Source organism: Stegostoma tigrinum, chromosome 27, assembly GCF_030684315.1.
Source record: "Stegostoma tigrinum isolate sSteTig4 chromosome 27, sSteTig4.hap1, whole genome shotgun sequence".
Taxonomy (NCBI): Eukaryota; Metazoa; Chordata; class Chondrichthyes; order Orectolobiformes; family Stegostomatidae; genus Stegostoma; species Stegostoma tigrinum.
Window position 1 is genome coordinate 6684822 of NC_081380.1, and position 27969 is coordinate 6712790.

Sequence of the window (27969 nt, forward strand, 5' to 3'; positions counted from 1 at the left end):
TTTAAGATTATACAACCTTATGTTCGATTCTCTTGTCAGAGGAAATAGGTTTGCTGGATCTGTCTGATCAAATCCTTTAACATATCAAAAAAACTCAGTAATACTTCCACTTCAGCTGATCATATTTAGCAAAACACAAGTTTACATAAATTATCCCAATAATTTAACCCACTAAGCCTTAGTTGGAATCTGTTGAATCTGCTGAATTAACTGAGTGTCTAAGGGTTTAAATGATCTTAAATTTGACCAAGGAGTTCCAGTTAATTTAGAGCAGAAATTACATTAAAGCAGGAAGACACAGTTTAATATAAACAACTGTCAGACAATTAAACCATCAACAATTTTTAACACTTAAGCCAGAAATGACTAAAATAAGCCTTGTGTAGTCATCTTTTAAATTGCTTTTGATCTTTCACAGCAATTCATAATGCAGCATCTATTTTCGTTCATTATCTTTGCAAATTCGTTGTTCTGTCTTTCAAAGTAAGCATTACTTGATGATTTCTGAATATGAAGAGTTCCCTATTTCATATAACTGTCTACCTAACAGCATTGGAGATCTGCCTACAGACACAGATTGCAGCAGCTCAAGAAAGCCACTCACCACCACCTTCTCAAGGGCAATCAGAAATTGACAATAAATACTGTCCCAACCAGCAAGCCCCACATTGCAGGAATGAATTTTTAAAAATCATCCATTCTGATTCTGAGCAGTAGAGGGCCTCTACTTTAAGTAAATTAAGATTATCCATAATAATTGGAAACATACCGCCTTAGAAATGGATTGACTTCTAAAAAGACTTAAACTAAAAGCTAGTTGAGATTCAAAGTAAGTACATAATTTATCCCAGCCATTTTCACTGTATTTCTTGTAAAAATACAAGAGATATTAAATTCTATTCTATTCATAAAATGCATCTAAGAAGGATTGAAGGAATCCCCAAGATTAAATAACAATAATTTTCAAGTTAAAATGTCTCTTGATTAATGTTTTTAAGCACTTTGAGCAGTACTTATCACTCATAATCAAATCAGGTGACAAAGTAAATCTTCACATGGCAGCATCTTATTGAGTACAAACTCTTGAAGAAAAGCCTTTGGACATATAGGTACCTACCACATACTGGCATCGATCAATAGGAGAGCTTTTTGCCTCGAGCAGTTTTTTCACAATTCTTGCCACAGTCTTGCAATGAAGAGGTACTTAGAAGTGATGACATTAGCTCAATTACTAGTACCAGCTCATTTTAATATATTGTAATTAGAAGGTGCCCTTACACAGATCTCTGGGAAACATTGCTAACCTACATTTTCTAGTTTAAAAAGGCTCCCATACTTCACTTTCTATCCTTCACTAGCACCATTGTACTCTGAATAACGTCACCCTTCTTTTAATGATCAACATCTGTGGGGTTGTACAGGACATTGATGCGGCCTCTACCGAAATACTGTGTGCAGTTCTGGTTGCCCTTTTATAGGAAGGATGTTATTAACCTGGAGAAGGTTCAGAAGAGATTTACCACGACGTTGCTGCAGTTGGAAGTTTTGTGTTTATGTGGAAAGCATGGGACTTCCTTCGCTGGAGTGTAGGAAGTTGAGAAGTGACCTTGTAGAAGTTTATAAAATCATGAAGGGTATAGATAGGGTTAGTGGTAGATTTCTTTACCTTAGGATGGGGAATTTCAGAACTAAGGGGGCATTTTTTAAGATGAGAGGAGAGAGGTTTAAAAAAGACAGGGGCAATTTTTTTACAGAGGGTGGCTTGCACGTGGAAGCAACTTCCTGAGGAGGTGGTAGATGTGAGCAAAATTAGAACATTTAAAAGACAATCGGATAATTACATAACAACAGGAAAGGTTTGGAAGGATATGGGCCAGGAGCAGGCAGATGGGACTAGTTTAGTTTGGGATTATGTTTGATATGGACTGGTTGGACTGAAGAGTCTGTTTCCAGGCTGTATGACTCTGTTGAAAGGAATTCTCTCGATTCACCGTGTAATGTAAATTTAAATAGTTCAATGTACAAAGATACTACAGTCTCAAATTACTGTGTATAATATGTGGAGGGTTTGGATAAATAGAGATTGTATATATGGTAAATGTACAGAGAGGCTTTGATGTAGTAAAATGTCCCAAGCCACAAAAGTGAGGTACGTTAGAACTTTTGAATAGATTGATGGAACAGGATGTGATTAATTAAAGCAAATTGGTTTTGATGAATGGATGTCCGCATCTGGCAGTTGTGGGTTACTGAACCACGTAAACACAGTGTGACATCCGCTACCTACATGAAAATAATGATGCAGGAATCGATGTAACTTACATACTGAGATCAATAGAATTTTGTAAAGTAAAGCCTTTGAGGAATATGTTACAAAAGAGGGAATTTGGGGTTGTGGAGCAGATCAACCATGGTGATGTTGAATTGTGGAACAAACATTGTGGGAGTGACTGGCTTACCGTCATCCTGGTGTTACTTATCAGAATGTGTCAGAAGATTATTGGGAACAACAATAGAAGCCTCCAGTTTATGTGTTCATATGAGTTTGCAAAATATTCAGAATAACTTAATACCACATTTGAATGGAGCGATTTCCATTGATAATTCCCGTGACTGGGCTGGTCTGCCTACATTGTCACTATTGTATCAGTCTTATTCGTCTCCAGCCCAAGCTCTTCTAAGCTTTTTCACTGATTTAATAAATATCCTGGATTTTGAAGAAACACCTTTTTAGATTCCATTCCGAAAAAGGTCTTTGATAAATTTCCCAGGAAGCTCAGATTCTTATTTATATTCAACTGTAATCTTTGTAACTGCAGGACTGATCAAAGGATGACACTGCAGATTATCAGATTTTCGGGACCTGCGTGAAACTCGTGACGCAGGCACAGACACTTCACTAATTGTCTGTTTTGCAATGTTCAGCAGGTCAAGAATAGTCAATCTATTGCGAAGTTTCTGCAGAGAACAGTGGGGCATAAAAAACCAAGTGAATTTTAATTATATGTTTATTTGGCAATGTCATTTGTCCTACGGATTGGGACAGGAAATAGAGAAATGTTTTAAAAAAGTCATTCCGCTGCTCATCCAATTCAATGCTGACAGTTCATTTTAAAATTAACCAAATATCAGAAAATTCCCAAACTGTTTACAGTAAAGTTATCAGAATATGCTGATTGATCTGAGTGGGTGCGAGAAATGATCTTGCATTTATTTCAATGAATTCAGTAAAGAAAATGATTATAAATTCACTGGACTTCTAGATGTCGAAACTTACAATTTAGCCTAGTGTCAAATACATTTCCCAATTTAAGTCTCCAAAGATTTGGCAAGCTCCTGAAGCCTTTTACAGAATGCTGCCCTGCCAACAGCATCTTCTTAAAATGTAGCAGTACAGCTACTGAAGTACATTTGCCCAGATAACGAATGCTTCCACATATCTTAACGAGGCCACTTGGTGCATATCAATAGTGGGGTGTGGGTGGGCGGGTGGAGCGTGGGGTGTTGCTGCCTGCCTGCAAATTGGAATATGAGGCAGCAAGTTTCGTGTTTTAGTGCTTTGACACTTTCTCAGGCACTGGGTGGTTTAGGGCATGAAGGTTAGCTGTCCTTTTTCTAATCAATGTTGCTCATCTGTTTCACTGCATTCTGACATTGTTAATTGCAAGCAAAAAGAAGAAACCTGGATCAGACAGAAGGTAAGGTCAAAGCAAGGAAGTCATATGTTGCAAGTGTGTTGAGGAAACATTGTCCCATTTATTGGTCTGTATAGGCAAATCACTAAACCCCTTTATTGTGGACGGCTGTTTAGTCTGGCCCAAGATTTATTTTCATGTTTTAACAGACCTATAGTGTAACCTTGAAAAATAGTGTTCATTAAACAGTAAAATGCAGCCACCACCTGAAAACCTAGGCTGTGGGGTATGCAAAATATGCAAAGCTTAAGAATTCACTTTGCCCATAAACATCTAGGACTGTATAATGAGCAATGAATCAAGTTATGATGAACTTAAATGGTATCAACTGAGTCGTATTGGTTTTATACATAATGATCTACAGTAATTCCAATACTGGCCCCTTTCAGTTAGGATTCATATGAATGAAGTTGGTGGCCTGATCAGATAAGGAGTGGCCAGCGGCGTGAGAAGACACGACTGTATCCATTCCTAGTAATAGAGCTGGAGGACTGAAAAGGAATATGTCCTTTCTCCCTAGGCATCTAAAAAGTTTGATGCAGGTCCTGTTAGCTTATGTTAAGCTTGAATCTCAGTTTTAATATGGCAAAGGATATTTTTCTCAAAGCAGCAATTTAGCATGCCACAAAGAAAGCACAGAATGCAACAGCCTTCAGACTGGTTTATTTTGCACAACTGAGAAATCCTGTGAAGCATTTTTTGGAAGAACCTAACAGCCTAAGTAGATCAAATAAAAGGGATATTGTCTCTTCAAGATGTGCTGATACCATTAAAAAATTTTATGTTATAATCGGTAATCACAAAGGAATGCAAAGACTGCACTAAATATGAATTTGTGTGTTTGAGGTATTTCAATGTGTTGTGTTATCGCAGCTGGTCCTTTTTTTTTTGCTCATTGGGCATTCACAACACCCTTTTTTAGTATATTCAGCAACAATTTCCAATTTTGAACTCGACAACATGAACCCAGCATGCAGTACTTATTGTATCAGTCAAACTAACTAGGGTCTGTTATATTTTAAGAATTCAGTCTCTAACTATGTTTGCCAAATATCAGTCCAAGATATTCTGCGTGTAACAGCATGCATAGAGGTCTTTAATCAGATAAATACAACATTTGGCCTAAACCTAGCTTTTCTAAATTAAATTATTAATAATATGGGTTATTAAATTGCAATACTGAAGTTCCTATCCATGAAGTTTTCTCCGTAATCTGGGGTCATGCTCTGAGCCTTTTCAATATTTATTGGCTGGGTTACATTGTTGGCTTTCCAAATTTTATTTCCCAAAATCATGCAATCACTATCTGAGGAAGATGAAACCTATCCCATTCTATGCAACACATACGTTGAAGGCAGACTCAATGACTGATGTCATCCCACAGTATGGTATGAATCATGTTTAATTGTATGGAAACATAACTAAAATGGTAATGTTCTCAGCTGTCAATGTTGCCATTGTGTAGTTTCAAGAACCTCTTCAGAAGTATTCGAAAGAACATTTTATTCTTTCGGCAATTTTCACGTGCCCATTTCACAAAAACATTTACCATGTGCTGGTTTAGCCCTTTAACTGTCTGGTTTTCCATAGCCATCCTTCATATGTAAGTTTTGATATTTACTATAATCAGCCTGGTCAGGCATGTTAGTACATACCTCTGGAGCAGGTGGTACTCGAACTTGGGTCTCCTGACTGAGAAGTAGGGACACTCCCACTCTACTACAAGAGCACCTCATGCAGGTCTTTACTGTTTGTATGAGAGGATATTTAAACAAGGTGAGAGCTCCTGTCCGTGTGCCGTGGACAAGTGTACACATTTTTAGCAGTGACTTTAGTTGTGACCAGAAGTGGCACATCTATTTTCCTCATTTTTAACCTAGAGCTTCTAAGGACCAATATGCTAGACTTGCTGCCATCCTGACAATGATAAGCTACAGATAATCGTGGTGCGTTGGTTCAGTGGTTAGTACTGGTGCCTCACAGCGCCAGGGACTTGATTTCAGTTCAGCCTCGGGTGACAGTCTTTGTGGAGTTTGCACTTTCCATGCCTGTGAGGCTTTCCTCCCGGGTATTCCGGTTTCCTCCCACAGTCCAAACATGTGCATGTTAGGTGGATTGGCTATGTTAAATTGTCCTGTAGTGTCCAAAGATGTGCAGGCTAGGTGAATTAGCCATGGGAAATGCGGGGTTACAGGGTGGTTTGCTGTTTACAGCGTCAGTGCCAAATGGTTTCTGACTGCACTGTAGGGATTCTGTGGGATCTAACTTGCTGACTGTGGTTCAGCTGTTCAGTGTATTGATAATCTGGTCAATTTGAGGGGTCACAATCCCTCTCGGTGACTTCAAGGTCAGTGAGAGAGCCAATTATAAAACTTGAAAAATTAAGGATAATTCTACCGCACTGTCTTTTGACTTGTTTGTTCTCAGGCGAATGTTTTTTTTAAAAAAGAAAGATAATCGGCTGGGTTATACACTCTACGTGGAATGCCTGCACCCTGTTGAAATTGTTGGGGTTATCTACCTTCACTTGGCCAGCGCTAATTTTTCAGACAACAGCCCTTTGATTAGTATGAGCTGGACACACATCCATTTCCAGGAGGAAGTCCTGCCTTATTGAGCCTCAAGCAATTGAAGGCAAGCACCTGGAATGGTGGTTACTGCATGTATTGCCCACCACCTTACTCCGGTTAGCAGCCTGGAAGCTCAAAACATGCCAGGCTACACGTTCAGTTGATACTTTGCCTGCTGCCTGATGAACTCGATTGATGGTTTGATGGGACTCTTACCGACCAGGGCTGAGCCAGTAGTGGACCCGATGGCACAATGCCCTGATTCATGGGCTCACCACTTGTTTTATCATCAGACAGTTGGCGCAGTTGTAGCTAGATAATACCATAAGACATAGGAGCAGAAATTAGGCCATTTGGCCCATGCCATTCTGTCATGGCTGATAAGTTCTGCAACCCCATTCTCCTGCTTTCTCCCGTAACCCTTGATCCCCTTAATAATCAAGAACCTATCTATCTGAGCCTTAAATGTACTCAATGACCTGACCCCCACAGTCTTCTATGGCAGTGAATTCCATAGATTCACCACTCTTTGCCTGAAGTAGTTTCTCCTTCTCTCCGTTCTAAAAGGTCTTCCCTTTACTCTAAGGCTGTTCCCTTGGGTCCTAGACTCTCCTACCAGTGAAGCATCTTCTCAACATCCACTCTGATCAGACCATTCAGAATTTTGAATGTTTCAATTAGATCCCCCCCCCCCCCCCCCCCCCCCCGCCCGCCTAACCTCCAATGAGCATAGTCCCAGAGTCTTCAAACGATCCTCATATGTTAAGCTTTCCATTCCTGGGACCATTCTCGTGAATTTCCTCCGAACCCGTTCCAGGGCCAGTACATCCTTCCTGAGATATGTGTCCAAAACTGCGCACAATACTCCAAATGTGACCTGATCAGAGCCTTAAAAAGCACCAGTAGTACACCTCTGCTTTTATATTCAAGTCCTCTCAAAATAAATGCCAACATTGCATTTGCCTTCCTGACTACTGACTCAACCTGCAAGTTTACCTTGAGGGAATCCGTGAGTAGAACTCCCAAGTCTCTTTACACTTCAGATTTTGGAATTTTCTCCCCATTTGGAAATAGTCCATGCTTTTATTCTTCTTACCAAAGTGCATGACCTCACACTTTCCCACATTGTACTCCATCTGCCACTTCTTTGCCTACTCTCCTAACCCGTTCAAGTCCTTCTGCAGTTTCGCCACCTCCTCAGTTCTACCTGTCCTTCCAACTGTCTTTGTATCATCTCCAAACTTAGCCAAAATTCCCACAGTTCCTTCATCTAGATCATTAATATACAAAGTGAAAAGCTATGGTCCCAGCACTGACCCTTGCGGAACACCACTCATCTCCAGCTGCCAACCTGAGAAAGACCCCTTTATCCTACTCTCTCCTTTCTGCCAGCCACCGCAGAGCATGCTCTCCAACATATATCTCTGAACCTCTTTAGCTCTAGAAACATAGAAATTAGGAGCAGGAGTAGGCCATTCAGCCCATTGAGCCTGCTCAGCTAATCAATATAATCAAGGCTGATTACCCATCTCAATACCTTGTTCACTCTGTTACCCTATACCTTTTGAATTTTTAGCCTAGAGAACTATATCTGCCTCCTTCTTGAAGGCATTCAGTGTTTTGGCCTGAGCCACATTCTGTTGCAGAGAATTCCACAGGCTTACCACTCTCTGGGTGAAGAAATGTCTCATTTTAAGTGTCCCAAGTGTCCCATAACCTTAAGCTATGACCACTCGTTCTGGATTCCCCAGTTATGGGGAACATCCTTTACGCTGCCTAGTCCTGTCAGAATGTTATAGGTTGCTAATGCTCATTCTTCTGAACTCCTGTGACCCAGTCTCTCTCCATTTGTCAGTCTTGCCACACTTACCCACACTATGTTTTATCTGTCATGCATTTGACTACTCGCTCAAATCACACTGTATCTCTGCATGCTCCTCAGAGCACCCCCTAACACCCAGCTTTTCAAGTGCTATACTGCTAAGCCTTTTATCATGGACTCTAGCATTCTCCCCCACTACTGATATCAGGCTAGTTGGATCATAACTCCTTGCTTTCTCTCTAACTCTCTTTTTTTTAAATAGTGGTGTTACTGTAGCTACCCTCCAACCTGTAGGAACTGTTCCGGAGTGTGTAGAATTTTCAAAGATGACCACCAGTGCACTCACAATTGCTAGGAGCACTTGCTTAACTACTCTGGGATGTGGATTATCAGGCTCTGGGGACTTATTGGCCTTTAATCCCATCATTTTCCCCAACACAATTTCCCTGGTAATATTAATTTGCTTCCATTCCTCCCTCTCACTAGACCTTGTGTTGCCCAACATTTTCTTTTGGGAAGACAGATCCAATTGAATAGATTTTATTTAATTGGTCTGTCACCTCTTTGTTTCCCATTATCACTTCATGTGTTTCGGGCTGTTGGGGACCTACATTTGTCTTCACTAATCTTTTTCTCCTCTTCAAAGTCAGAAGTCACACGACACCAGTTCAACACGTTTAGTTGGAATCGTACAAGCTTTCAAAGTGCAGTCCCTCCATCAGCTGTCTGATTTTGTCCACCCCAGTCCAACACCGGCACCTCCACAGCAGACTTACAGGAGCATTTACAGTCAGCTTCCCACAAGTTTACGCTCATATACTATTTTCCCCCTCTTAATCAATCCCTTGTCCGCCTTTGCCAAAATCTAAACTGCTCCCAGTCCTCGGCTTTGCAGCTTTTTTTGGCCAATTTGTATGCCTCTTGCTTTGATTGAATACCATTCCTGGTTTCACTTGTTAGCCAATGTGGAGCTATTTTTGTGCCATACGGAATCATAGAATCCCTACAGGGTGGAAGCAGGAGATTCGGCCCATCGAATCCGCATCGATCCTCTGAAGAGCATCCCACCCAGACCCATCCACCCAACCTTCTTCCCCTGTAACCTTGCATTTCCCATGGCTAGTCGCAACTTAATCTGCACCTCCCTGCTCACTACGGGCAATTTAGCATGGCCATTCCACCTAACCTGCACATCCGTGGACTGTGGGAGGAGACTGGAGCACCCAGTGGAAAATCATGCAGACATGGGGAGAATGTGCAAACTCCATGCAGACAGGAATATATACTTGTTGCAGTTTATCAATGCTCTCTTTTTAAATGTTTGTCATTGATGAGTAATGAGTTATCCTGGCATTATTTCTTCAGAAATCCTATATTCCAGTCAAGGACATTCTCCCTTCTGCTAATGCATTCTTGATTATAAGGCTGACAAAAAAAATGATTTCACCTTAAGATGGTGGATAATGTTCCAAAATGAGAATATTTGCTTTTCAGTTCAGAAATAAAGACATCATTTCTATCTGTCCTCCTCCATTTGCCATTATTCAAGTTCTACCTACCCTTTCTCCACCTCGCGATGCAACCGTCTTTTCTTTTCCAAATAATCTGAGCTTTGTTTCCCTGCTTTAACTCAGCAATGTCGGGGATAGTGGGGGCAAAGCTTGACATTGCGTATGAGTGCAACAACTGGTGAAATACACCAAATGTGTTCTTGTCCTACTCTCATAAGCCCGTGCCACAAATGGGCCAATATTGTGAGTGCCTATTCGACCACAAGCTGCAGCAGCTGGAATTGGGGAGGTTCAAGGGGGGATTTGACATCAGGGGTTGGACAGGTTTAAAAAGTAGAGAGCTGCCCCTTGGAGCTTTGCCAGCTTTGGGCTGCAACCACTTGCACATTGGACAGCCAGTGTCACTGTTAAGTCCTCATTGAATGCTCTCTAACTGGAGGTAGTCTCCTTTTGGCAGTCTCTGGGACCTCAGGAGGGTTTGACGGTGTAGAAATAGTGCCATTGGTTGGGAAGGCCACACTGTCCGAAACTATCGGGAAGATTTTCCCATCCAACTCCCATTGACGTGTCTTTCCATCCCTTTGGGAATTTTTCTTTTAAAATTTACCAGTTTGGGTGCACCTCCATGTTGAGACAACCTCTCAATCTACAATGAGGAACAAAAACAGAGTTGCTGGAAAAGCTCAGCAGGTCTGGCAGCATCTGTGAAGAAAAAATCAGAGTTACCGCTTTGGGTCCGGTGACCCTTCCTCAGAACTCAATCTATAACCTACCACAGCAGCATCAACCTCTTCCAGTGGAACTGCTGGTCTTCTGGTTAGCACAGAAGAAATGGGAATATATACACCATCCTTAATTGACGTGCCAGCTCAGAGGCAGCCACTTACAAAACCAGGCCTAAGAACTAGCAAGTGTAGCCTCAGGACCCCCATTTCTTTTCAGGACTCCTACTGCTGGCCTGAAACCCATGGGAAAATTCAGCCCAAAATGTCTTGTGTCTGTTGCTTTCGGTTCTTTCAGAACAGAGGAACAGGAATGGACGATTCAGCCAATCAAACCTGTTCTACCCTTCTATTCTCACCTCAACTCAATTTGCATACTTTTGGCTCATTAATTCTTAACACTGTTGCCTAATAAAAACCACCAATCTCCGTTTTGCAATTTTAAATTGTCTCAGCTTTATTGTTATTTGAGGGAAAGAGTTCGACATTTTCTGTGTTCTTTTTGAGATCACCCTGGTAGGTTCGAATTTTAAGGTTAGATTCGTTTTTACAAGTTCCGCTCTTACAAACCCAGACAGGTCCATTTAGTGAGAATCTCTAAGTGGAACCTAATTTGGTCCTGTCCTGAAGAAAATTCTAAATCAAATGTGTGTCCTAAATAAAAGACCCTGAAGGCACTAAGGTTTTGAGTAATGCCAATTCACCTTCCTATCTTCCAAATAAAGCTCTGGTGCTCACAAATCCTATATGATATTTCCTGTACTAACTATTTGTTTACCGGTGCAGGTAGTTATTATATTGTAAACGTGGTGTTTTATCTCACAGCTGTGAAAGTTCCTCATCGTCGCGGAAAGAGAGAAAGAAGAAGAGTGGGAAGAAACACAAGAGAGACAGGTGGAGTTGTTTGCTTCTTGCTCAGTGAAATCAGTGAGGCCCCACTCGCAGCAGCGCTCTTCATGGAAAATCACTCCAGGCTGCAAATGAAAAAAATCATTGAATTCTCACACACGGAGACCTTGTCCATAGCACGTAGCTTCTTTCAGTGACATGATTCAGACTATGTTGCTTTAAGATTTTAATTACTGTTTTGATTGCAGTTTTCTCTGTTTGTTGGCAATCATTTTCAGATTTTTCTGTTGGAAAAACTGAAATCAAAATTGGCCAGTTTGATATGCCAGAACATAGCTCTATTGCCACTTCTGAGTGAATGCTCTGTGTTTCACCAGGTAAGTGGTGCCATAATTTTACAGCCAAGTCCAGTTTTGGACTTGGGAATGTACGTGTTTAAGAACCTGAGGCAGTCTCCTCACACCTCTTGGACTTGCACCATGTGTGGCAGAGCTATAACAAGTGCTGAAGTCCAGTCAGATTCAACACAGCATGGAGCTGGAGGAATACAGGCAGCATCAGAGGAGTAGGCAAGTGGGCGTTTTGGGTCAGGACTTTTCTTCACAACTTCCCGACCCAAAAGATCAACTTTTCAGCTGCTGCCCAACCTGGTGTGTTCCTCCAGCTCCACTCTGTGTTGACTCTGACTCTAGCATCTGCAGTTCTTGGTATCTTCAAGTCAGATTGTGGACCTCCTGCACACTTTACAAACTTGATGCAAAGTCTGTTATTTAATGTTTTGAGAAACTAGTGATCTTGAAATAGAAAAATGGGTACGTCACCATCAGAAGCAAAACTCTTTCAGTATGTGTGAGCTCACATGTGCCAAGGAACAGGAGGTTTGCCTGCAATAAATATTCTATAGCACTGACTGAAAGACAACCACTTACATTGACTTAGATTGTCCTTCCTTCAAATCCTTAAAACACTTAATCAGAGAAAGTACTTAAATGAATAAATTAGCATTGTATTGCTTTTTAAGCGTAAGAACACTGTCATAAAAAGCAGCCTTTGGATCTGGTTCTTTTCAATAAGCAAGTCTTGCCATTAAGGCCGTCTAAATAAAATCAAGCTGTCATACAGGTCCATGTTCATTTAACATTATTTACAAATATTTAAACTGTGTTTGGTAACAGTATTATCTGAAAAATGTTTTGGAGCATGCCAGTGCAGATGAATAGATGAGTAAGCAATCTGTGATAAATGCTGAAATATTTATATTCTTTTAGCTAGTTAACAAAAACAGTGAGTGTGTCCACATTCACACTCATACTGATTTTTAAAGAGATAAATTTTCCTCAATTAACAATCTTCCACCTTCCAAAGTCAATTGTCGGACCGAGTAAGTTCCACAACCCAGTGGCAGATTACTATCACCACCAAAGTTGTTCAGAATGTTCAAAGTGCAGAACAACCCATTAGTGCCATGCCATTCAGAGGCACTATATGAACATTAACAAAAATAGAAATTGCCTGAAAATTCAGCAGATCTGACAGCATCTCATAGAGTTATAGAGACTTACTGCATGAAGACAAACAGAGCCGTGACGACTAAAATGTCCATCCACGCTAACTCCATTTCGCTGCACTTGGCCATAGCTTTCTAAAACGTTCCTATCCATGTATACATCCAAAGCCTTTTAAACGTTATTGTTGTACCTGCCTCAACCACTTAACGCTGGTAGCTCATTTCATACATGTACCACCCTCTGTAAAAAAAAAAGTTGCTCCTCTGGTTCCCATGTATCCTTTCCCCTCTTACCTTAAACTGATACCCTCTAGTCCTTGCTTCCCCAACCCTGGGAAGCTGAGTGTATTCCCCTATCCATGCCTCTCATTGTCTCATGCACTTCTGTAAGATCCCCCCCCCCCCCCCCCCCCCCCTCAGTCTCGTATGCTCTAATGAAAAAAGACCCAGTTTGTCCAACCTCTCCATATAACTCAGTCCTTTGGGTCCTTGCAACATGCTAGTAATTTTTTTTCTGCACTCTTTCCAGTTTAATAACATCCTCCCTATAGCAAGGTGACCATAACTGAACACACTATTCCAAGTGTGGCCTCACCAAAGTCCTGCACAATTGCAACATAACTTCCCAACTTCTGTACTCAGTGCCACAACTGATGAAGGCCAGTGTGCCAAAAGCCTTCTACATTCCCCTGCCTACTTGTGACTCCACTTTCAGGGAACCCTGCTGCAAGGTCCCTCTGTTTCACTATACTCCTTAAGGCCCTACCATTCTCCATGAAGCTCCTACCCTGATTTGACTTTCCAAAATACAACACCACACACTTAAACTCTGTGGAGAGAAATCAGTGTTAACACAGATGACATTTCGGGTCTGGTGAGCCACCTTCAGATTTGATGGTAACTAGAAAAAGTGTAGCTTTTGCACAGAGGATAGGGTGGGGTGGGAGGGAGGAGAAAGCAATAGGTTGAGATAGAGCCCAATGGAAAATAGTAAGACAGACAAAGAAGTAGATAAGGACCAGTCTGAGAGAATGAATAGCTGGTAACGGGCACTGTTAGTAGCTGACGATGGGTTGTGTATGGTAGCAGCCCATGTGATGATGAGGCCTGAGGGTGTGTGGGGGACAGCAGGGGGAAAGATGGTCAATCCCTAAGATTGTTAAACTCAATATTGAGTCCAGAAAGCTGCAGGGTTTCCAAGTGGTATTGCTCTTCCAGCTAGTGCTGAGTTTTGTTGGAGCACTGCAGCAAGCCTGAGACAGAGATAATAAGGTGTAGAGCTGGATGAACACAGCAGGCCAGGCAGCATCAGAGGAGCAGGAAAGCTGATGTTTTAGGCCTAGACCCTTCTTCAGAAACTTCTTCATTTTCGGGTCTAGGCCTGAAACATCAGCCTTCCTGCTCCTCTGATGCTGCTTGGCTTGCTGTGTTCATCCAGCTCTGCACCTTGTTATCTCAGATTCTCCAGCATCTGCAGTTTCTACTATCTCTGAGACAGAAATGATGGCTGGGGAACGCAGTGGGCATTGAAGTGACAGGCAAATGGAAGCTCAGGGTCTTTTTTTGTGAACAGAATGTAGGAAGTAGTCACCCAGTCTGTGTTTTGTTTCCACACTGTAGAGGAGATCACATTGTGCATACTTTATGATCACCATTATTTTAATGCATGCCTGACACTCTTTAAAAAGAATAGGTCACTACCTATATTAAAAATATTGCCAATCAGAAAATCTAGCTATTCATCTCCAAGTATCTTTTTCATGCTTTTTCATGTTGATTTGGTATTTACAAATCATACACTTGGCACTGAATGGAGGAACTTTTTCATTGCCCAGTTTCAGTTGAGGTTGGATCTTTCTTGCATGGAATTTCAGTGGAATATCAATTGGCCTCTGACCATGTGACCAACTTGGATATGAGCTGATCCCCAATTCAAAGGTACCAATACTGACTGGGACAGGTTTTCAGAGTGGAGGGTATAGTAAACAGTTGTGAAGTTCTAGCTCTTTTTAGCCTACAAGCAGTTCTGTAAAGGCAATAAATTGAGCCTTTCTCACCTCTTTCACTCCCAAGGTGCAATCATTAACACTCAATTGCTGCAGCTACGTTTTTGTCATATTCATTCATGGAATATGGGAATTTCTGGTTGGTGCAGCAGTTATTGTCCTTCCCTAAGTGCTGCTTCTTGAATAGCTCCAGTCTTTGAAGGACATCATGGAGCTGTTAGGGAGGGAAGTTACAGGATTTTGACACAGTGACACTGTGATATGGTTCTGTGAAAGGATATTGTGTGGTTTGGAAGGGAATTTGCAGGTGGGGGAGTTCTCCTACGTCACTAGCCCTTGTCCTCTGGGGTGGTAGAGGATGTGGATTGGTAGACTGATTTTTAGGAGACTGTGAGTTATTGTAGCACACCTTGTGTGTGTCGGGTATGTAGGGCATGAATTTAGAAAGTGGTGGATGGATACCAATCAAATGAGCTGCTATATCTTGGGCGTCATATCTATTGAATGTTGTTGGAGCTGCACTGACCCAGGGAAGTGGGAAGCTTTCCATCCCAGTCCTGACTTATTCCTTGGAGAACGTGGGCAGGCATTGTGGAAAAAAGGAAATGTAGAGCTAGTCCATGTCAATGCTAATCTGCAGGATTTTGCCGGTTGGTGAGGAATGAGTGATAGTGGTGCCATTGAATTTCAAGGAAGGATTAGTTAGGTTATCTTCTGTCCAAGATAGTCATTGCCTGACACTTGAGGTATGAATGTTACTTGCCACTCATCTGTCCAAGCCTGGATGTTGTCAAGATCTTGCTGCATTAGCTAAGTTTTGCTTCAGTGCTGGAGGAGGTGCGAATAGAGCTGAACATTGTGCAGTCATCAGTGTACATACCACTTTTGACCTTATGATGGAAGATGGGTCATTGATGAAGCAGCCGATGGTTCGGCCTAGAACACTACCCTGAGGAACTTACGCAGAGATATCTTGGAGATGATTAACCACCAACAACCAAAAGATCATGGGTTCTAGGTGATGTGTGAGACAGATGTCAACCATTTTGCCTTTGGAAGGAGGAATAAAAGGGGAAAGCAAAAGTTATCCCAATTAACTTCATGTATTCAGCGCATCCAAAGACCAGCAGTGTGAGAAACATCTCCACATTGCTGGTTCAAGGAGAGATGCTGTGTAACTGCTAGGACAAGAAATCTTTCTTTTCTGCTCCTCAGCTTTTTGGTTTTAAGATTTTGCGAACAGTTGTGTTGGAGCATAATACTGTGAATTCAGCTACTATTATAATAATCTGTACTGTAATGGCCTCCAATACAATGCGTATAGCTTCATCTCTGAGAGAATGTAGTGTTCATCAAGCTTTGATGGGTGATTCTCATCTTGCCATTCCCACTTGCTTTTCCTGCATGGGGCCCCCACACTTCAATTGAGCACCATCCCCTTAAATTTTAGACCCAGTACTCCAAGGTTCTGAATTTCCTGTCTGAAGCTCATCAACACTGTGTCCTGTGAATCAGTCTCCTGGTAATTCAAAGCACTTTCATTCAGTCAATGTAACCAAATACAAGACATCAACTTTTACTTGGCTGTGACAGACAGAGAGGCAAAGTAAACTGTTGAATTTTATTTAAATTATTTGCAAATGAACAAACTATCGTATAGAGGATAAAGTGGAGGGCAGCAGAAAGAGGGGATGACCTTGTCATAGTTGCTCCAAGGACATTGCAACAGTTGTGGGCAAGTAACAGTGGATATGTGAGGATGGACCGACACAGTAGAAAGTATTGTATCCATGGGTAACAGATCTTCTGCAGGGCAGCTAATATATAGGTTATGGATGAATTTTCCATTTTGTTTCCTTCCTGTGCAGAGTTAATCATTTGTAAATTTCCTGCCATTGGGAGTCTGATCCACAGATGCAAACCCAACAGGTTTGAAGCTTTTTTTTTAAAGTGACCATATTTAGTGCCACTAGTTTCCTAGGCACTGTTGACTTAATCTTGAAGGTAGGACTTAACTCAATTTGAACATGCTTTAAAATAATGAGTGTTTGTGAAATATAGATAGATGTATTGAAAATAGGAATCCACCACCGGATGTTATGAGACGCAACCTGCTACTGCACCGCCACTGACTTCATCTTTATATCTCAACCTACCATCCAGGAACCTGAGATATTGACCTCTACTTAACTGAATCCTCCCCCTTCCATGTTCCCTTCTCCTACACGCATCAGTGGATTCTGCCCTATCTCTTTGAATTGGAAGGTAGATAAAATAATAAGAAAATATGGATACAAGTGTGATATATTTGAAAAACCTTAAATTGGAATGTCACCCTAATTGTTGTAAAAACACTTCAACTGCTGAATCCCAATATCTTAAAATTGGGGCCTGGGTCCTGGCTGATGGCCTTTTAATATTCCACTGAAGTCCTATGCACAGGCTTTTATCATGATTAAATATACATCAGCAAGAAAATTACATTTGTGTTTCTGGTGCATGGCTGCTTCTAAGGCAGAAAAAGGTGATTTTGAGAAATGGCTAAATGTTGCATTCTAATGACCAGAAACTTGTTTTATAAGGAAAATGATTCTTCTTTTGAAATTAACCACTTATTCAAATAACCTTGACAAGTAGTAACCTGCAAGTTCTTATTGAAGATGGTTCGTTAAGCCTTCGTAGTGCATTGCGCCAGAGATGGTGTCAGTTAAAACCTGTATTTACTGACTTCTTGTCTTGTTCAGGTCTGATTCAGGCTCCAGAAAAAAGAGGAGGCATAGGTAAGCACAGGAGACTATCTGGTGCAGTTGCAAAACATCCATCAGTGCTCATTGCTAATGCTCACCAACCATTCCATTCACAAGGTTTATATTTTGAACTCCAGTGAAAGATGAAAATCAAATTTTGGTATTCCAAAAATTGCCACCTTTTCCTAAGTCCAAAACGTACGCTGGGCTGGCGAGATTGTGGATAATGTCCAAACTTTTCTTTGTTGCTGAAATTCATTTGAGTCCCAGTAAGCAATGGCTCCATTTCAGGAGACAGAAAAATGAAGTGGTAAGGGAAAGATGGGCAACATCTTCCAAACTCAACAGCTGGGAAAGTCCAATCAATAGTTAAATATCTGTTCGGTAACCAGAATGTTTGATATTATCATCTCTGAAGATACAATAAAATTTGTGTGCTGGAATTTGTTATATATCTGTTACATGTGAATGATTCACTTCTGTCCTTAGACTGAAAGCAATTTGGGTGGATGGTACAAATTAATCTGATTGTATTTTCAATCTGAAAGAGCCAGAGAAACATGGGACTGTACTGCTTTTTGTCTGTGTCATTGCTTCCAGAATTGAGACTTAAATCAATTATAATTCTATTGACACATATTCAACTGTGATGTTATAGCTATTGGAAGATTCTCAGAATTTTAATATGCCTTAAGTACTATTTTTTTTTAAAAGTACAATTTTTATAATTGATCTAAAGGTTGCCTCACAGTAGTGCTGAAAGCAACAGCACAGGACCCTATCAAATTTGGTCGAAACAAAACAATATTACTGTTCATCAAGAAGCTCTGGTTAGATGATGCTATGCTTATATTTTAAAATTCTGTACCAATAACGTGCACTTACGGGGTGCCTTTAACATAGTGAGCAACGCTAAGGTGCCTCACAGGAATACATTGAGACACCAAATGACATGGTGCCATATAGGGGGTCTTAGGGAAAGAGACCTAAAACTCAGCTGACTCTAACCCTCAGTCCAGTGCCCACCATATCCCTCAACCTTTGTTGGCAGAACCATCAGCTATCTTGGTTTTAATCTTTGGAATGATCTCCCTAAACTTCCCTGAATACCTCTCAATTTCACTCCACCTTCAATAAACAACTTCAAAACCTATTTCCCAATTCCAGTCTTGACCTAATTTAGTCTTTCCCTTCCTGGCCTGACACACAGTTTCATTTTGCCTACTGGTGCAAAACTTTTAGACATTATTTATACAGGTGGAATATCTCATTCGCCTGTCAAGCACCAGAGTTTCAGAAAAGTTTTTACAATGTACAGCATATCACTTTGAATTAAGTAAAGTAAAAAATAACCTGTCTGGATAATTCATGTAGGTGCTGCATTGACGTGATGCAGCTCCGGACTAGTTATCAGCTTTTTCGCTTGCTGGCTGGCTTATTCCTGCACTGTGACCCTTGACCCCACTTGACCAAGCTTTCCCAAACAACCTAACCTAAAATCCAGTTAAAATGAGTTAAGGCAAAATACTCCATTTCCCAAAGATGGCATTCTCAACCATGATGAGCACAAAAAAAAACTTTACCAGAAGAAATTCACCTGCTGAAAAGTTTGTGGTCTGAAATCAGAGGCAGGTCTGTGGCCTGTGATATTCTGGAGAAATTCTATATTTTTCCCTAATTTGCATTCATTTGTCTGTAGGTCTACAACTCCTAAAAGCAAACGCAAAGACAGAAACAAACAAAGAAAACGGTAGGTTGAAATATTTAATAATCAGCTTTTTTGTCTTTTATTCTTTGTTTTTGTCATTACTGGAATTAATTTAAAACTTTCAGTCAATGCATGTTCATCCAGACACAAGAAGCTCATCTCATGACAAATATAAATTGGTCAATTTGGAAACATCATATGACAATGCTTTAATGTGAGCAACAGGATTCAACACCAATTAGATAGAGGGACCAAATTCACATTCAACATTTTCGAATGCATACAATTACAATCTTAATGCTGCCTAGAGAAGATTATGCTCCTCCATTCACTTGTATTTTCCGTCATAAATATATTTTTATGCTCCTTTTAAACTTTGCATTTTGAGTTCAGTTTGTATCAAAAACTTTTTTTAATTTTACACAAATCTTTAACGACTAGTTATACTTAATATCTGGAAGGTGGTGTAAGAGAAGCACGGTTCCATGAGAACATCCCACTTAGCACAGATGGGTACAGTGGCTCTTGATCTGCACTTGCATCTCTATTGGACCCAAAGCTCTCAGCATACTGGTGTGCAACAAACAGTATGAAGATGACTGTGCAAGTGAGAGAATCGCAACAATATGAATTAATCTGTCTCACGGCAGAGACAGTAGAGAAACGTGGAACAATCCGCACAGATCTTGTGAGACTGTGTACGTCCCTATCTCTGAATCAGAAGGTCTGGCTTCAAAGTCCCATCTGCTCTGCAGAAGTGTCATAGCATGAGCAAAAAGATTGATTAAAAATACCGTTGTAATTATAGACCAAACACAGTCACTTGTAACCTTTTGAAAGGTGTTGACTATCAGTCTGATACACTGAGAAGTAGCACAAAGCATTGTGTTTTAAACACAGGTGAGAAACTCCATCTCTAACCTCACTTAGATGCACACATGTACCAACATCATATCATTAAGAAAAAGAATTGGCTATCTTGGCACCTAGGGCCTGCTATATTGTTCAAACTGCTCATTGGCACTTCCGTGCCATTTTCCTTTCTTTGTCCCATAAACTCTGATACTCGTATGTGTCATCTATACTAATGTACACAGCCTGTTGGATGATAGCATTCCAAATTTTGTTTTCCATTCTGTAAATAAATAAATCTTGATATGAATTTCCTGGTAAGGCTCTCCATAGATATTTAAATCGAAGAGAGTTAATAAAGTGAGCTTTTATCCTATAAGAGAGAGTCCATGGAAAATAAGAAGATAGAATTTGAATTGAATAGGGTTTTTCCATTGGTCTTCACTTTGAAAAAGAGAACAATCACAGACTTAACTATGCTGCATACGGAGGCCACTCGACACATTATGTCTGCATTGGCTGTCTGTGTAATCTGACTTTCTGCTAATTTCTGCCATTCCCCCAGAGCCTTGTATATTGTTTCTACTTAAACTACCATCTATTACCGTCTTGAATACCTCCAGTTGAACCTACCTCCACCACATTTCCAGGCAGCATATTCCATAACCTAACTACTGGCTGGGTGAAAAAGTTTTCTGTCATCTCACATATTTGCTTCTTTTGTAAAACACTTCAAAACCATGCTCTTAAGTTCCCAACCCTTTTATGAGTGGAAACAGCTTCTACCTATGTACCTTTCCAGACTCCTCATGATTTTGAAAACTTGTATCGAGTTCTTCCCTCAGCTTATTCCTCCCTGAAGAAAACAGTCCCAACCTCTCCAATCTTTCCTCGTGACTGAAATTTCTCATCCGTGGAACTATTCTTGTTAATCCCTTCTTCACTGGGGTTGAGCCATTGTCCTAGATGGATTCATTGTAACCTCCCTTCTCTTGAAACCCATGCCCCTGTTAATGAAGCCTAGAATACTGTGTGCTTTTCTAACAGCTCTCTCTGCCTCTGTCATCACTTTAATAATTTACACAAATGTATGCCCAGGACTTGCTGCTCCTGTATACCTTTACAATAGTACTCTTTATTTTATACAGCATTCCTACTTTTTTTGTATCAAAGTATATCACCTCACACTTGCTGCATTGAATGTCATCTGCAACCTATCTGCACAATCCACCAACTTGTTAATATCTTTTTGAAGTTCTACACTATCCTCCTCCGAGTTTGGAGTTCTCCCAAGTTTTGTGTTATCCGAAATTATCCCCAACACATCAAGATCTAGATTATTTCTGTATATTGGAAAAAGCAAGAGTCCCCAACCCTTGGGGAACTCTGCTACAAACCGGCCTCCAAACCAGCAAGTGTGAGGTGATATACTTTGATACAAAAAACGTGGGAATGCTATATAAAGTAAAGGATACTGTTGTAAAGATGTACAGGAACAGCAAGTCCTGGGCATGCATTTGTGTAAATAATTAAAGTGATGACAGAGGCAGAGAGAGCCGTTAGAAAAGCACACAGTATTCCAGGCTTCATTAACAGGGGCATGGATTTCAAGAGAAGGGAGGTTACACTGAACCTATATAGGACAATGGCTCAACCTCCACCATGAAAAATACTATTTGTCAGTTTTCTATCACTCAGCCAGTTTTATACCCACATTGCAGTTGTCCCTTTTATTCCATGAACTATCACTTTCGTCACAAGTGGCACAGGATTGTGTGCATTTTGGAAATCCATGTACACCCAATCAAGAATCATTCTCTCATCAAATCTTTCTGTTGCCATCAAAAACCTCCACGAATTAGTTATAGACACTTACTCCTTAATAAATCCTTGCTGACTTCCAAATGAACCCATATTTTTTCCATGTGACTATTACTTCTATCCCAAATACTTATTTTAGAAGTCTCCCCATCACTGAAGTTAAACTGACTGATCTGTAACTTTTGGACCCACCTTTTAGAACCTGCTTGAACAAGGTGTAATGCTTGCAATTCTCCAGTCATACAGCACAGAAACAGACCCTTCAGTCCAACCAGTCCATGCCAAACTTAATCCCAAATTAAACTAGTCCTACATGCTTGTTCCTGGCCCACATCCCTCCAAACCTTCCCAATTCGTATCTATCCAAATGTCTTTTGAATGTGTAATTGGATCCGCATTCGCCACTTCATCAGGAAGTTCATTCCACACGTGAGTCAACCACTGTGTAAAAAATTGCCTCTCCTGTTTCTTTTAAATCTCTCAACTTAAAAATGTGCCCCAGTCTTGAAATTCCCTATCCTAGGGAAAAGACAACTACTATTAACTCTACATACACCTCTCATTCTTCTTTAAACTTCTTTCAGGCCGTCCCTCAACCTCCTACACTCCAGTGAAAGAAGCCATAGCCTATCCAGCCTTTCTTTATAACTCAAACCTTCCATACCCGGCAACATCCTGGTAAATCTCTTCTGAATCCTCTCCAGTTTGATAATATTCTTCCTATAACTGGGTGACCTGAACTGGACACAGAGGCCTCACCATGTCCTGTATAACCTCAGCATGACTTTCCAACTCCTATACTCAAAGGACTGAGCAATGAAGGCAAGCATGCCAAATGCCTTTTTATTCATGCTGTCTATATGTGACGCAAACTTCAAAGAAATATGTACTTGCACCCCAGGTCACTTTGTCCTACAACACAACCAAGACCCTATCATTAATAGTATTAGCCTTGTCCGTGTTTCTTGTACCAAAATGCAATATCTCGCATTTATCCAGATTGAGTTCCATCTACCACTTTTCAGCCCATAGCCCATTTGATCAAGATCCCTTTGTGATCTTCGGAAAGTTTCTTCACCGTCTTCAGTGATACCAGTTTGGGTGTTGACCTCCAGCACAACCATTGAATCCAAGCAAGATTGAAAGATGATTGTCAGTGCCTGTGCAATTTCTACACTCTCTTCTGTCAATATCCTTGAATGTATCTCGGCCAGCTCTGGTGCCTGATCAAGTACTATTTGCTTGTTTAAAATTTCCCCCTTCTCAATCTTAAAGTGTTCTATTTGACTGTGTTTTCTCCTCTAACACTTTGGCCTCAGCAACATCTGCCTCATGGGTAAAGATAGATGCAATGTATTCAGTGTTTTTTTTTTAAAATAACTGTAACTCTGAAAATGAGACGGATGGATGAACTAAGAAAACTGCACTTGTCAAGTAATGACCAAATTGTTGAAACTGTGGGCTGACAAATCCTAAGGGACTTCATCTTTGGGCTAGTGAAACAGTCAATATGATAGTCAGTTTAATTTTCCAAAACTGCTGAGATTCGAGGAAAATTTCGTTACATCTCCATTATTTAAAAAGGGAGGAGGATAGAAAGCAGGAAACAGCAATCTAGTTAACTTAATATTTTGTCATCGCAAAGATGTTAAAGGTTGTTGGCAGAGTACTTAGAAATGTTCAAGGTAGTCGGGCAAAGTCAACTTAGTTTTGTCCAAAGTAAATCATGTTTAATGAATTTATGAAAATTCTTGGAAGTGGTAACATGTGCTTTAGAAATAGAAGCACCAGTAGATATACTGCACTTGGATTTCGGCTGAACTGTAGGAGACAGGGCAGTGGTAGAGGATTGTTTTTTTTTGAATTGGAGGCCTGTAAGCAGCAGTGTTCTGCGGTCATCAGTGCTGGGTCCAGTGTTGCTTCTAATTTATATAAACGATTTGAATGAAAATATAGGAAGCATGGTTAGAAAGTTTGTGAATGACGCCAGAAATGGTTGTATAATGGACAGTGAAGGTAACTGAAGTGTACAACAGGATCTCGAACAATTGAGCCAATGGGACAAAGACTGTCAGATGGAGTTAAATTCAGATAAATATGAGGTGATGCACTTTGGTAAGTCAAACCGGGGTTTGGTAAACCACTTGCACAGTTAATGTTTGGGCCCTGGATAATGTTGCTGAACAGACACACCGAGAGGTGCAAGTATGTAATTCCTTAAAAGTGGCGTCACAGGTAGAAAGGGAAGTGAAGAAGACATTGGCACGCTTGCCTTCATTGCTCAGAGCATTGAGTATAAAAGTCGGGACATCATTTTGTGGCTGTACAGGATATTGATGAGGTCACTTTTGGAGTATTGCACACAGTTCTGGTCATCCTGCTATAGGAAAAATATTATTACATTGGAAAGAATGCAGAAAAGATTTACAAGGATGTCACTGAGACTGGATGGTTTGCATTAAAGGGAGAACAGCACGGTGGCACACTGTGTAGCACTGTTGCCTCACAGCACCAGCGACTTGGGCTTGATTCTACCCTCAGGCAACTGTCTGTGTGGAGTTTGCACGTTTTCCCTGTGTCTGCGTGGGTTTCCTCCAGATTCTCTGGTTTCCTCCCACAGTCCAAGGATGTGTAGGTTAGGTGGATTAGCCATGCTAAATTACCCATAGTGTCCAGTGATGTGTAAGTTTAGGTGGGTTAGCCATGGTAAATGCAGGGTATCAGGGATAGAGTAGGAGGGTGGGTTTGGGTTGAATGTTCTTTTGAGAATTCGATGTGGACTCTGAGCCGAATGGCCTACTTCCACACTTCAGGGGTTCTGTGAGAGGCTGGATAGGTTTTGATTTTTTTTTCTCTGGAGTGTAGGAGGTTGAGGGATGAACTTGAGGATTTATAAAAACGTGAGGGGCATAGATAGGGTGAATAGCAAAGGTCTTTTCCTGAAGGTTTGGGAATTCAAAACTAGAGGGCATAGGTTTAAGGTGAAAGAGAAAAGATTTAAAAGGGACCTGAGGGGACAACTTGCCCACAGATAGTGTTGCATTTCTGGAATGAACTGCCAGAGGAAGTGGTAGAGGTGGGTACAGTCATAACATTTAAAAGATATCTTGACAGGTAAATGAACAGGAAAGGTTTAGAAGGATATGGGCCGAATGCAGGCAAATGGGACTAGTTTAGTTTGGAAAACGTGGTTGATGTGGATGAGTTGGACGGAAGGGCTTGCTTCTGTGCAGTATGACTCTGTGGCTCTATGATAGGTGTCACATCAAAGATTATTGTTGAAAATAGAAAGTCTTACTGTAGGGAGGCACCATATTAGCATGGATTGAAGATTAACTGGCTAACGGGAAACAGAACCGTCCTAAACGGGTCAGTGTTCTGTCTGGCCAGATGTCTAACTTTTTTTTTGTTTGATAGTCCAGCAATCTGTTCAGTCTGTGTGTCACAGAGATCAGTGCTGGGGCATCAGTGTTTTATAACTTGTACAAATGGTGTGGATGAACAGATCAGGGGCATGATTAAGAGATAACAAAGTGTGAAGCTGGATGAACACAGCAGGCCAAGCAGCATCTTAGGAGCACAAAAGCTGATGTTTCGGGCCTAGACCCTTCATCAGCTGCTTGGCCTGCTGTGTTCATCCAGCTTCACACTTTGTTATCTTGGATTCTCCAGGATCTGCAGTTCCCATTATCTCAGGGGCATGATTGGTAAATTTGCTGATGACATAAGAATAGGTGGGAAATTAAGTTGGGAAGATGACACAAACTGGCTACAAAGGGATAAAGATGTTTAAGTAAATGAGCGAAAAGCTATAAAATAGGAAAATATGAAATTGTCCACTTTCACAGGAAGAATATGGAAGTTTCATATAGACTTAGCAAACCAATTTATACAACAATTTTTGATAGTGTTTCTGGTGATCTTTATTAACAGTGATTCACATTTTGACATTAAGAATAAGAATTGTGCCACACAATCAAATAATAGAAATAGCTTAAGTGGCTGAATAGCCTATTCCTGTTACTATATTCCTAACAATCTTTTATTATCCCGAAATCCCCTCTGTCGATTCCACTGTCATGGAGGAATTTTGTTTTGCGATGTCTGATATGTCATACATTGTTCCTTTCCAAAATAGATCACCCAGCGAATCACCACCACGGAAGTCACATAAAGGACGGAGTTGCTGCAGCTCTCGTAGCATGTCTGCATCTTCAGTGCACAGTTCCTCCAAATCTCTGAGCAGGTTAGTGTGGCAGTACTCCATTATTCTGCTTCCACATTTTTCCACAATACCCGTTTCTTTCTTAAGCATGGATATGACAACCCATTGTAAACAAATTCTTAAAACCAGCAATCTGTCAAGAAAATATTTAAAACAATCCTTATTCTGGCCACAGCCTCCTATAAAACCGTAGCTTCCTGATGCTTTTGCTTGCTCGTGCGAATTCGCTGTCCAGTCTGTTATTTGTTCCCTAACACCGATTGGTCTGAAGAAAGAAGTGGTAAGCTATCTTCTCGAATTGCTACCTTTATTAGGTTGAAGGGACTCCCATAATACTGTTAGAAGGGAAGTTCCATGACTTTAACGTTTGCCAAGACTATTTCATTATAAAGTCCTGTGTCTCTACTTAAAATACAAATTTCTACCTTTTTGTGTGGGATGTACATTCTATTAGTGTTGCTGTGCAGTACTTTCTCCTTTGCATCTCCCATCTCCTAAGCCTTTATTAACAAATAGGTGCAGTGCTAATGTTCTACCCTCCCTGAGCCGGGAGGTCTGAGTTCAAGTCCCACTTGCTTCAGAGGTGTATAATAATGTCACTGAACAGCTGACGAGAAAGTATTAGCCAATTTTCCTCCCATCCCTACCTCCAAAGTTGCTGCAATTTTTGTTATTTATGATATGATATCTTGGTATTATTTAAAATTACTTTAAAACAGAAGTGCATTGTGCCAACACGCGCTGGTCCAAGTTTATCTATTGCATTGAATAATTATATTGTAATATTGAAGTATTTTATAAAAATGACAATAAAAAGTACAGATTTCAAAATAGGACTGTATTCTGAGAATTCAAATGTAGACGTGCATCTTGGTTCAATTATTACACGCTCTCTAACCTCGCTTCATCTGAAGACTGCAGTTGAAATTGATCTATGTGTGCAATACTATGGGGAATTAACTAGCTATATTAAACTGCCTTGCTTATATCATTCACCTCCTGTAAATGTCATGCTTTCTTCAATTCTTCTATCAGATTTTGTTGTTAATGCAAGTGTTCATACCATAGGGGATATCCTCCTTGTATTGTGTGCAAGACCATGGGAGCTGTGTTCACTTTTAATTAACAGAAAGTTTGTTGGGACAACATACAGTAAGCTCAATTTCATCAAGCAACGGAAAGAAATATTAAAGAACGCTGAAAGGCAGCAATTACCAGGGGACCCATGTTCAGAATTTTAAATTTAGAAGCAAATTGTGGTTGGCGTCTGAGGCGGAAGTTGTACTTTCTATTGTTTAGGCTGCACCTTCTCTTGCCGCAGTTCGAGTGAATGGAGTAAAGGGATTAGTAAACTGATCAAGGATTATAGGGAGAAAGCAGGAAAATGGGGTTGAGAAACATTTCAGTCATGATTGAATGGCAGAGCAGACTCAGTGGGCTGAATCGCCTAATTCTGCTCCTGTATCTTATGGTTTGTTGGGATGGGGTGGATTTAAAATATCAACTTAAAAAATAGGAGATTAAAAGCAAAATAATGCAAATATACTCAAATTTTATTGGTCTGGACTTGGAGAATTTGAGACAGCAAACAGTTAGCATTTCCCATCATCACCTCTCTGAATCTGATCTCAATTTCATCATTTAAGAAAATGAAGATTAATATGGATATCCTGAAGTTTCACGCTGTCCTTCAATGTTCTGCCTCGGGCTGCATCATCTACTCCTCACTACCCAACCCCTTAGCACCATCACCCGGAACTGGCAATGTGAAATCAGTTGATTTGTTGAGAATTTCTTCCTTTCCACTCTCATTTTGCCACTAGAAATCCATAAAGCTGTAAGCCTTGTTTCCTAAGTGCAATTGGATGCGTCATGACAAAGTGATACCACAAGAATGGGGAAGCCTGGTGGTTTTATCTAGAAACTCAGCTAAT

At 40.6% G+C, this 27969-nt stretch overlaps 1 protein-coding gene across 15 annotated transcripts in view; it reads left to right on the forward strand.

The window, feature by feature from the left end:
* The window catches only part of LOC125464774 (serine/arginine repetitive matrix protein 3-like), a 693195-nt gene that overhangs the window by 616092 nt on the left and 49134 nt on the right, over positions 1-27969 (forward strand). For 12 of the 15 annotated variants that reach the window (XM_059655503.1, XM_059655504.1, XM_059655501.1 and 9 more), the window contains 5 exons: positions 3669-3698; positions 11146-11214; positions 17427-17462; positions 19129-19179; positions 25949-26056. In XM_059655503.1, coding sequence (XP_059511486.1) covers positions 3669-3698; positions 11146-11214; positions 17427-17462; positions 19129-19179; positions 25949-26056 — 294 coding nt within the window. The remainder of the gene's footprint in view (positions 1-3668; positions 3699-11145; positions 11215-17426; positions 17463-19128; positions 19180-25948; positions 26057-27969) is intronic. The other 3 variants (XM_059655505.1, XM_048557594.2, XM_059655506.1) reach the window with 2 other exon arrangements.